Below are 12,391 nucleotides of genomic sequence, written 5' to 3'. Positions count from 1 at the left end.
GCTCTAGGAAAACTAATCTAGCACCACATCACTCATGCCAAAATGATTTTCTATGTCAAGTCAAATTAAGTCAATTTTATTATAGTCCAATATCACAAACCACAAATTTGCTTCAGAGGGCTTTGCCTTGTAAGGCATACAACACCTTCTGTCCTTCGACTCTCACGTTGGATTAGGAAAAACAGACAGACGTGCAATTGAGTCGTGTGTACAGAACAGACCAGCATAATGAAATTACAAACAATCCATATGACAAAATGATACGTAGAAAGAGATGTTGTTTCCCAGTTTTAAAGGGCCAATATCACAGAGGACTAGCATGAAAAGAAATCCACATAATTGGAGCACTTTTGACCTTGATTACAGCAGTTTCAGTGAAGAGAGAGAAAATGCGGGCCCCTGGTTAGCTCACCTGGTAGACCCATATATAGGTTTACTGACCTATCCAAATAAAGGATAAAAATGCCCAAAAAATATTTTAAAATAAAATACTGATGCAGCATAATTATGATAAAACAGAAAACCTTCTTCTTCCTTCATATCTTTACTCTTTAACTCATCGCTGTTTTCAAGAAGAGGCTCTTTCTGAAACCATCCGGTCAAGTCTGAATAAAGCCATGATAATACATTTACATAATGGAACCATGTCTGAATGACAAAAAAAAAACTAACTTAACTAGTCAGTGAAATGGAGCTAATGACAAGAAGACCTAGATTTGTTTCCAGTGAGATATTATTGAGTGTATATAGTGACTTTGCTGTTGTAGACATTAGGCTACTGTTACTAGTCTAGAAACAACATTTAGTTAGATTTAAATAAAATTCGAATTCTGTTCTGAATGTATTCTTTATTTTAAATAATACATTTTTTAAAGCAATTATTTAGAAATGCAAAAGAACCGATAAGAGTATTGATAAAGAACCTAACCGATAAGGAGCATCGATAAGAGTAGTAGTATCGATAAAATCCTTACGATACCTGTCCCTAGATATGGGCTATTAAACCAGTTGTAAAAATCAGTTTCCCCTACAGCATTCAAACTATCAATTTACTGTATAAAAGTTCTCCCTAGGTCCAGACAGAGTAAAAATCGTAATAAAACCAAAGCCAGCAGCAGACAAACACAAAAATCTAAACATCATATAGTCAATTTACCCCGCGGCACTTAAAAGTGTAGAATAAGAACTAATCTTTTTTTCTTCTCTAATGAAATTATGTCGGCCTTTAAGTGGAATGGTTTCTGTCGGTACACGATCCGTTCTGCTTGCACGATCCGTTCTGCACATGCGCAAGATAATACTGTTTTACGTATCCATACGACCTGCACGATCTGTTCCACGCTAGCCTATGGCTAGCCTCCACCGGGAAGCTAACGTTAGTTTAGCTAACAGCTAATTCAGCTAACCGCTAGCTGACAGCTAGATTCAGTCTAAAATAACGTTAACTCAAACGTAATGGGAAAAGCAGGCTACAGCTAAATTAAGACTTCACAGTAATAACAATAAAGACAAGTATTGAGTGATTGTATTTTAAATGAGCACAAGTAAAGTAGAACTGACGTAACAGCTGTTATATATGTTAGGTGTTTGTTATATATGTCAACGTTTATTTTCAAGTTTTATTTTGAGGGTCTTTTAAAGTTATTACATGCTGTCTCAGCTAGCAGTTAGCCGAATTAGCTGTTAGCTAAACTAACGTTAGCTTGCCTGTGGAGGCTAACAGCAGTTGAGTTAACGTTATTTTAGACTGAATCTAGCTGTCAGCTAGCGGTTAGCCGAATTAGCTGTTAGCTAAACTAACGTTAGCTTGGCTGTCGACCGGAAGCGTGGAACAGATCGTGCAGTGTCGTAAATCCTCGTACAACCGCGCATGCGCGAACATTTTGCGCATGTGCAGAACGGATCGTGCAGGTAGAACGGATCGTGTACCGACAGTTTCAAAAGTTTTCTTTCAGTTGTGCTACAGAAGTAATTAAATGATACAGGTGGATAGCTGACAAGAAGAGCTTTGATAAGATTATGAATTTGTTTTTGTCGTGTTTCTCTTTAATGATCTGTCTGAGGCATTGTGTTGGATGTTGATTAATGTCTTTAATACATTTACATTTTAACTAAGGTTCTTTTGAGCCAACAGGCTTTCGCTCAAACACACACACTTCACTTTTTTTTTTTTTACACATTATTGTTTTTTTTCCCCACAGGACATCAGCTCTAATTTCTTACATGTCACATCTGTAGGATTTTCTAAATTGCCATTCATGTGCGAGTTGAACTCTCCATATTTTGACAGGGAAGTAATTACAAACATTTTGTTTCAAACATACTGAGGAGAACAGCAGATCTGACAGAGGTTAATTTACAGTTTTCCCATGGACAGTATTTTTCTGAAAAGCAATCTAATGAGCAGAGGAGCAGGAAAATATATATTCTTTTTTTTAAATGGAAAGGGCAATCTTGTGGTTTCAGGAAAAAAAAAGCTTTTATATATGAGTTTTGTGCTTGTTTGATGAATCAATCAGATAATTATTCATATTTAATTTAGTAGCAAGTGGAGGATACAAATAGATTACATTGTTACTGCACGAAGCAGATCTGTTTAGAAAATGAGATCAAATGTTATATTCATGAGGCTTTCCTAATTCTTCGTTCATACATGATGTAACTCAATCATCATCATTGGTATTTAGTAAGTCATCTCAATTGTTGAATGTGAGATTCCATTACACACAACCTGTTAATTTCTGCTTTCATTTCCCTGATGGATTAATAATTATCAGCCATTAAATTATGTCATGAAAACATGTTTTTTTAGTAAATGTTGTAGGAAGAAGTCATAGAACATGATTCCATGTCATGTGAAGTTCACTTCATATAATAATCAAATCAATAGATCAATAACATGTAATATTTCTGGAAAGCCCTAGATATTGAACAACAACCCAGATAAGCTTTCCTGCTGAAGTCTTATCTAATTTACAAACATAAACACATTTTCTTCTCCAGCTCAGTTTTCTGAATGAGGGACCGCACAAAAATTCACCTGGGAAAAGTTAACTTTGTATGTCAGTTTATAGCAGGGTTGTGCACGTTCACATTTTTCAAGAGCTAGCTCATAGTTCAGTTCACACACAGATTAAAATAAACCAGTTCACGTTCATTTCTTCCTTTTTTTTTTTTTTAAATGAGCTGCTCCTGGCTATTCTTTTTTTGTAGAACCTCCTCCCATTCCGTTCCCAGTCACCCATGATTGCCACTCCCCACTTCCCAACTAAATTAATTACGGAATCTGTACTGATTTGTTCATAAAACTCCTTAAAATGTTCACGTGAATGGGCTTCAGCCGCACCGGTAGCTGCGTTGTCTGGATTGCCAGTTGCACTAGCCCAGGGGTGGCCAACCAGTTAGGTATAAAGAGCCACAAAAAAAAACGCACCATAGCAAAAAGCCACACAACACATGCACGTCCACACTACAACAGCAACAGTGTCTTCCAGATCTAATGACAGTCATAATACATAGCAGTTTTCACAGTTTTTTTTCTCACTTAGATTGACTCAGTGGGAAACCTGACAGTCTTTGTTATCCACAATCCTTTTCAGGTCTTGCTTGAACTCGGTTGTGGCCACTCGAAGCAACTCTCTCACTCATTTGTCACTAAGGGGGCTTTCAAACAATCAGATTCAGAAGTGAAAGGGTTAACGAGGAAGGTGATCTGTGGCCGCTGTTTTTCCTCAGGTTGCAGAATCTGTCCTCAAAACTCTGCTGCATTATTTTCAATTTTAAAATTATTGGCAAATGTGTTGGCAGTATTGGCAGATGCATTCAAATGTGTGTTTTTTTTTTTTTACTTATCTGAAATACTGTATGTTTCAGAAAAGTTAAAAACAACAATCAACCAATGACACAGCCCCCAGCCACACAGTAAGAGCCTCACAGGAGCAGGCAAAGAGCCGCATACGGCTCAAGAGCCACAGGTTCGCCACCCCTGCACTAGCCATTCACGTTCATTAGTTGCAAACGGATACGTTCAGTTCCCCGTTCACCAAAAACATGAGCACTTTGGCACATTCATGCACAACACTGGTTACAGGGTAGTTAGCAAGTCGGTTGTAACACAAAAAAACTGCTTAAAAATGTCTTAAAAAATACCATTTCAGTCCGTTTAAAATACAGTTGTAGTCTTAACACCATTTGTTACCTCAGCATTCTTGATTCAGTCACATATAGAGTTCCGTACTTTAACCTTAAAGGGAAAACAAAATGTTATTTTACATCTTCAAAGCTACAAACATGTTTTAACAGTCTGGGTAGACAGTTGGGGACACTGTGTGAGCGAATCTCTAAGTTCTGTACAGCTAATTTGTTTAATATTCGTGATCATCACATGTGCATATAAACAATTTTTTAAAACATGAAAGTTGATCAAGTGAAGCTCGATGGTGTTTTAAGCCACCAACGTCTCCTTCCAGGCAGCGCTGCGACCATTGACTTCAAGGCACCTAACCCTAACCTTAACCCTAACCTAACCATAACCATAACCATAACCATTGCCTAATCCTAGTGCCTTCCAGGCAGCGCTGCCTGGAAGGAGACGTTGAGGGCTTAAAACACCGATAAACTCAAGTGAAGTCGAGCTAAACTAGCTTGAGACTATCTTTGTTGTTATTTTTCAAGCTGCTATCAATCATATCATCAATATGCATTTAAATGTCCCTCTCATTTCAAATACCTGTTATGAACTGTAATGTACTGTTGTATAAACTGTGTAACTGAAGTGTCATGGATTGGGAGGATCCGGACCCTGGAATAAACACACTCCTGGAAAATAAAACTCAGCCAATAGATACATTTAATTCATTTAGAACACAAAGAGATGACAGGGAGTTCCTATGCAAACAACAGGGATTAATGATTGTTCGTTAGGTCCGCACATTCACAGCTCAATGGTTCTTTTGTTCAGTTGTTTCTTCTCATAAAAAAAAACAAAAAACAAAAAAAAACTTGAAGGATAGAATTGAAAATCACTAACATTATTATTGGCTGTAAAAAGGGATGATGAAATGTGATATCCGCTGGAGGCTCAGTGTGTTTTCAGTGATTAATCGCTGAATTTCTATAGTTAATCGCGATTAATCGCATGTTTTATCACATGATTAAAATTCTATTATTTTGCATTTCAGAACTGTTTTTAAGTACATATTAACAATGGAAAGCAATTCTTACCAGTGTATCTTGATTGGGAATCAAATGAATGCAAAGAAAATGACTTTATGAACTTGATTTTAAGATTTGTATTTGTTTATTATATATTTAATGTAGTCACACATTTGAATCTAGAGTCAATATTAGGGTTAGGTATTGTTTGGTTTGGATACCGGTGCTAAAGGGGTCCCGGTGCCTTAACGGACCGATACTTTAGAAGAAAGTTACAAAAAAGAAGGGTACTAAACAGTTGGCGACATTAAAGAATGGCTTGTTTATTACTAAGGCCATATCATCAAAATTAAATGTTTAATAATAATGTAATCACTATAACAATAACTTATTTCACTAGTAAATAGCTGTTGAATGACAAAAACAACCACCAGATGGGAAAAGGGCATTTAACAACAACTTTGAATGCACCACGAGCCTATAAATTACCAGTTTCAATAAACGCACCGTCTGTGTTTTTACGACAACAGCAGCTGCAGATTGTTACATCCCGCTGTCGGAATCCTCTACATTGAAATACGGACAAACTTTACACCGTTTAGCGTTAGCTGTCAGCATTGTAACTGTGTTTAATCCAGCTACTAGCTAGCGGTAGGCTAACGTAAGCTGCTGTCAAGTGTAGTGTTAACTAGCTAGCGGTAGGCTAACGTTAGCTGCTGTCGAGTATAGTGTTAACTAGCGTCATGTGCAGCGATGTTTCTGTTTCCTGTAACGTCTGTTTCAGAGCATCAGAGAGAAGTGCAGGCATATCAGTGGCACCAGAATGAGGCACCGAAATCCGCGTTGCTATTCCTGCAGCAGCAGGATGTGTTACGAGGAAGTACGGTAAAATAGTAGCCTGTTAGGCACGACGCAAAGCCGAGTGAAGTGAAAATAAATTAATAAATGGCGGCATGCGATTAATACGATCAGGGGTGGACTGGGACCAAAATTCAGCCCTGGCACTGTAGTCACACCAGCCCACATTACCATGCAGCCCCACCCACGGACACATGCATTCACTAATTACATTTGTGTAGAGATGGTGAAATAATATAAGCAGTACCTTATGTAACAGATTTTTAAACATTTAATGTAAGTAACTGGCAAACAATGCTTACTACTTTTTAAAGAGCACACGTTTATAACAAATGTACACATACTGTCTGTCTGTTGATGCCGTTTGTGCTCAGAATTGGCCTTTGGGGAACACATAAAGCAGGGGGGGTCTGGTCTCCCCCAGGAAATTTTGAGGGTAAAAGACTTGCATTCTGATAAATATTTGGGCACCAATTTATGGTAACAATGGCAAGGAAATCACAAAATTCTGGTGGCAGGTAACAAGTTAAAATATTAAATATAATGGAATATTATTATATTCAGTAGTCCAGTAAGGGGGCTTTCACATCTGTGACATGGGCCAGATACGACAACACTTTACCCCAAGGTCCAGTTGTTTAATTAGCATGAACAGGGCTTTATGGTCACTTTTTTTACTCAAGGAGCACGTTTTGCTCCCAAGTTGAAAAATATAGGATTGACTTACAGAGGCTACTGCTTTTACTGCTAAATTGTACAATAACACAATCATGTTATGGATACAAAACGTTATGAAGTGTAATGTTTTCTATATTCTGTTGATCAAAAATGATCAGTGATGTTGAGACTACAGTGTAATGGACCACCACAGTTCATGCATACATGTGAACCGCGGATTAATTGCAGAGTTTAACCTACATAGTGTAAATACTACGTGAATGGGGCACAGCAGAAAGATGGAGCAGAGCGACGCCGCTTGTTCAGGGTTTTCATGTGTACTCCTATAGGCCTACACTTCGCATCAAGTGTTAAAACTAACTGTACCAAAACACTGAACTGGACTACTATTTAACGCGACAACAAGACGTTTTTAACCGGTAATGAAACTGTCTCAATTTACTACTGATGCCGTCAGACGGCCGCGCGGACGGACAGTAGTCAGAGCTGCGGCGGAGCTCTCTGCCCGTCAGCAGCGGCTTCTCACTGCGCAGCCGGTCCCCCAGAGCAAGTGCTTGATTTTGACTTAATGTCCCAATTTGAGTAACTTCTGACTGGGTCGGTCGGCCCATCTCGGGACCAGCCCGGCCGTTGCCGACTGGCCAAATGCTTAATATTTATTATTATTAATATTATTATTATAACCATAGTGAAATCATGCAAGCGATAAAAACTTGGCCCACATTAAAGAAAATGGACCGGCCCCTCTGGCATTTGCCAGAGTTGCCAGATGGCCAATCCGCCCCTGAATACATAAAAAAAAATGAACGCATTATGCTCGACCCTTAATCGCATCGCGATTAACACGTTAATGCTGACAGCCCTAATGAAAAGTATACAGTCTACATACTGCTTTCTGTTTTTCCCACCTACACTGACAGTTATGTAGTTGAAGTAATCTCTGTGTGTGTTAATCCCTCAAACCTACCCACACCAACACCTGTTTTCAAGTTTCTACGTTTCTGTACTCCTGCAGGGTATTCTGCCAGAAGTTTTCATTTAGAATTGAGAGAGAATATGTTTTTGTAGTCAATGCCCTAGGGGGTTCAGTCTTATCTTGTCCATGAACGCTCCTATTGTCTGTTAATTCCCTGCCCTGTCCTCAGCCAATTACCCTTAACGCCATGTAATAGTTGTTACTGAGACTTGAGTCTTAGAGAAAGTCCCGCACACTGACCATTACGCAAGCAATAATTTATTTATAAAAATACAAAGTTTCGGTCTCAGACCTTCATCAGGTAAGGTCTAAGACCGAAACGTATTTTTATAAATAAATTATTGCTTGCGTAATGGTCAGTGTGCGGGACTTTCTCTAAGCTTCTGATCTGCTACTTTTGATCATATCCTACGCACCTTCCCGACAAAAGAGGTGTGCAAAAAAACTTTCCTACTTTGCACTGAGACTTGAGTCGAAAATGTGGACAATGTAAATAATGTAAAATGCAATTTTTCTTCTGTCTGTTGAAATTCAATGTAATGCATTTATTTTCAAAAATTTGCACTTTGTAAATGCGCATCTGCATTAAGGATGCTATAAAGGCATTTCTTTCTTCTCGTTTTTGCAGATTATACCCAAAGACAATGAAACACGGTCTACTTTGATGTACAAGTACATCATCCATGAAGATTCAGTGCCTGTCAACAACAACAATGTGATCCAGGAGGACACGTATGAGTGGGCTCTGAAGAGCTGGTCTCCATGTTCTAAGCCTTGTGCCGGAGGTAATGGAAAAATTACCATCACATTAAAAAATAGAGAGAAATACAATTTATGGTTATTCAAGAAGACAAGGGATCTTGAAATTCTGAAAGGTTTATCACGAGGCAATTATTTTATCTTTCATCACTAAAATCGACCTGTAAACGCTGTAGAAATAGGGTTCACATTACAAAGTTATCTATTAGCAATGTGCACTTTTATGTACCGTATTGGTCTGAATATAAAAAGCAGGGGCGATTCTAGGATCTGACCTTTGGGTGGGCTCAGCCCCTAATGAGCAATTGATAGCAGTTAAGCTAGGGGGGTCCGGGGCATGCCCCCGTACGATTTTCTTTTTTTTTAAACCCTTAAATCATGACTTCTGGTGAGATTTGGGGAAAGAAATAGACAGATCGAGACATGCAATTATGACAAACTATCAACAGATTCAAGGCATCTGCTGTGAAAAAAGATGGCAACTACAAAGCATGATTATTGCAGCACATACCCAGGGGCATCGGACTGGGGGGAAAAAGGGGACTGAGTACCCAGGGCCCTCATGTGAGGAGGGCCCAAAAAGATGCTAGAATGAATAGCTGTGGATGCAGGGAGGGGCCAATAGAAAATGCCTTTCTACAGGGCCCAGAATTTTGAGCTACACCCCTGCACATACTTTGAACTGGTAAAGTAAGCCTTAACATATTTTTAGACAGGATTATTCATGTTTTTTCTGCTGTTAATTTTCAACTTTTTCATTTACATCAATGATAGAAACTGATATGGTTATACAGCTAAATGATGAATAATCTAATCTAATAATGCCTCTGAACCAGATGGGGAAAATCCAACATCTCTTTTTCTTAAGAGCCTGGGCCTGATAATAAAAGCATTTACTCTAATACAACAACTACATTATATGATAAGTAAGACATCAATAAATCTGAGAAGACCAACTTTAATGATGAGCCACAAAACAATATTATGCAATACAGGAATAGGATGTATATAGCAAAAATCCATGAAATGCATATGTAAATATAATGTGAATGGAATATTTTAAAAGTCACCTGGTTCTTCCAGGTCCCTCTCTTTGTCCACTCTCTCTCCATCCTGCTCTCTCTCTCCATCCTCCTCTCTCCCTCTATCCCCCTCCCTCCGTCATATCACTGACAATCACATACAAAACATTTTGTAATCAACTAGAAAATAATCTTCAAATAAAAGAGAAAACAAAACACAGTAGTCCTACTATATATATATGTCGTATAGGCTACCTAGCCATGTTCTCACCTTGTTCATATTGCTCTCTGCCCAAAGTTATCTGCACAGACTGAACAGTAGGCTGAGGCGCCCTCGTTCAGGGAATCGCAGATAGGCTGTTGACTTTAGGCTACAACTGAGCTGAGCCTGTCGTCATTTATCATATTCCATCGCTAAAATGAGGTTTGCAAAAGTAATAAGGTTTGAGCACTAAACGATCACAAAATCACAAAAATAAGGACTTTTAAAGATAAGGGACTTTTAGGGAAAAGGGAAATACATTTGAAAAAGTGGGGTCGTCTTATAGTCGGGGTCTAGACTTTCAGCTTTTGAAGTCAGAGGCTGGTTTTAGAACATAAGGGACGTCACCGGTTTCAACAGCCAATAGAGAAGTCAGCTGGTAAAGTCAGCTATAAAGTTTATAAATGAAGTGATCCATAATCCATTTTATTTTAATGTTACAAACAGCTGGTCGAAATGGCAAAGTTTTAGACGGAGCCTCAATGACCGCCCAAAAACACGGTAACGTTATATGGTCAAGCATAGGCGGCGCTAGGCTATTTTTAGGGGTGCTGAAGCACCCCTAAAAATCATCTCAGCACTCCTGAAAAATAAAGTCCTTATCATTGTGATTTTGTGAAATCGTTTAGTGCTCAAACCTTATTACTTTTGCAATTTTAGCGATGGAATATGATAAATGACGACAGGTTCAGCTCAGTTGTAGCCTAAAGTCAACAGCCTATCTGCGATTCCCTGAACGAGAGCGCCTCAGCCTACTGTTCAGTCTGTACAGATAACTTTGGGGAATTCGGTCGTCAGAGTATGGCTACTTTCAACCACTGAAAAGGTATGGCTAATGGAGTAAAAATCTAATCGAATGAACACGTTAAGTAGGCTACAGGTGTAGTATTTGTGGAACCAATCTGTGATTCCTTGATCACTAATGATGGCAGTCATATCTGAAATAGCCTAGCTTATTCACCACAGAGTCCAATTTTGTTGTGCAATGTTAGACAAAATTGCTAACTGTAGGCAAATGTAGCTTAGGAGTAGCCTACAACAAGTTTTTAAAGTGTGCTATTAATAGTAATAATAATAATATAATAATATTAATATTAATAGCCTGCCGTAACGGCTTTAGCACAGCTAAAAATAGCCTAGCGCCGCCACTGCAGTTATCTCCCTACCAGACACTTTCTTATTTTTAACTGTCAATGCCAATGAAAAATAAATAATTCAACCTGACGGATCATCAGACTCATTCATATCAGAACTGAAACACTGGAACAACAAACCCTGACTCACAGTCTGTTTCCCCATATATGTACATATGTTTCTTTTTTTTTTTTAAAGAAAACAGCCAGGTTCAGGTGATAAAGTATAAGATAAGCCTTTAACATTATCCCACTGCACTTAACAGCAACCCCATATTCACATATATTATAAATAGGTGAATATATAACCTTTGGTAGCCTACACAATACATTTTCTGTTGATTAGTTGATTACATTTGCCTTCTGGTTGACCGCACAAAGGAATGAGGAGAATAGAGAGGGAGAAGGGCAGAGAGCAATATGAACAAGGTGAGAACATGGCTAGGTAGCCTATACGACATATATATATAGTAGGACTACTGTGTTTTGTTTTCTCTTTTATTTGAATATTATGTTCTAGTTGATTACAAAATGTTTTGTATGTGATTGTCAGTGATATGACAGAGGGAGGGGGATAGAGGGAGAGAGGAGGATGAAGAGAGAGAGCAGGATGGAGAGAGAGTGGACAAAGAGAGGGACCTGGAAGAACCAGGTGAGAAAGTGGACGTATATTGTACGGACAAAAACACTTAAAATATTCCATTCACATTATATTTACATATGCATTTCATGGATTTTTGCTATATACATCCTATTCCTGTATTGCATAATATTGTTTTGTGGCTCATCATTAAAGTTGGTCTTCTCAGATTTATTGATGTCTTACTTATCATATAATGTAGTTGTTGTATTAGAGTAAATGCTTTTATTATCAGGCCCAGGCTCTTAAGAAAAAGAGATGTTGGATTTTCCCCATCTGGTTCAGAGGCATTATTAGATTAGATTATTCATCATTTAGCTGTATAACCATATCAGTTTCTATCATTGATGTAAATGAAAAAGTTGAAAATTAACAGCAGAAAAAACATGAATAATCCTGTCTAAAAATATGTTAAGGCTTACTTTACCAGTTCAAAGTATGTGCAGGGGTGTAGCTCAAAATTCTGGGCCCTGTAGAAAGGCATTTTCTATTGGCCCCTCCCTGCATCCACAGCTATTCATTCTAGCATCTTTTTGGGCCCTCCTCACATGAGGGCCCTGGGTACTCAGTCCCCTTTTTCCCCCCAGTCCGATGCCCCTGGGTATGTGCTGCAATAATCATGCTTTGTAGTTGCCATCTTTTTTCACAGCAGATGCCTTGAATCTGTTGATAGTTTGTCATAATTGCATGTCTCAATCTGTCTATTTCCTTCCCCAAATCTCACCAGAAGTCATGATTTAAGGGTTTAAAAAAAAAAATCGTATGGGGGCACCCCCCTAGCTTAACTGCTATCAACTGCTCATTAGGGGCTGAGCCCCCCCAAAGGTCAGATCCTAGAATCGCCCCTGTGGTCAAGCCAGATAGAGAGAGACTGAAGAGAGAGAGAGCGGCCAGCAGCGTTAGAACAAA

The 12,391-nt window shown here is 38.6% G+C and overlaps 1 protein-coding gene across 2 annotated transcripts in view; it reads left to right on the top strand.

Annotated features, from left to right (window-relative positions):
* Positions 1-12,391, top strand: part of adamts3 (ADAM metallopeptidase with thrombospondin type 1 motif, 3) — a 154,164-nt gene that overhangs the window by 123,573 nt on the left and 18,200 nt on the right. For both annotated transcript variants that reach the window (XM_031305463.2, XM_035996018.1), the window contains exon 18: positions 8,295-8,451. In XM_031305463.2, coding sequence (XP_031161323.1) covers positions 8,295-8,451 — 157 coding nt within the window. The remainder of the gene's footprint in view (positions 1-8,294; positions 8,452-12,391) is intronic.

Source organism: Sander lucioperca, chromosome 2, assembly GCF_008315115.2.
Source record: "Sander lucioperca isolate FBNREF2018 chromosome 2, SLUC_FBN_1.2, whole genome shotgun sequence".
In the NCBI taxonomy this organism is placed as follows: Eukaryota; Metazoa; Chordata; class Actinopteri; order Perciformes; family Percidae; genus Sander; species Sander lucioperca.
Note: the sequence above shows the minus strand (reverse complement) of the source record. Positions and strands in the feature narration are given on the sequence as shown.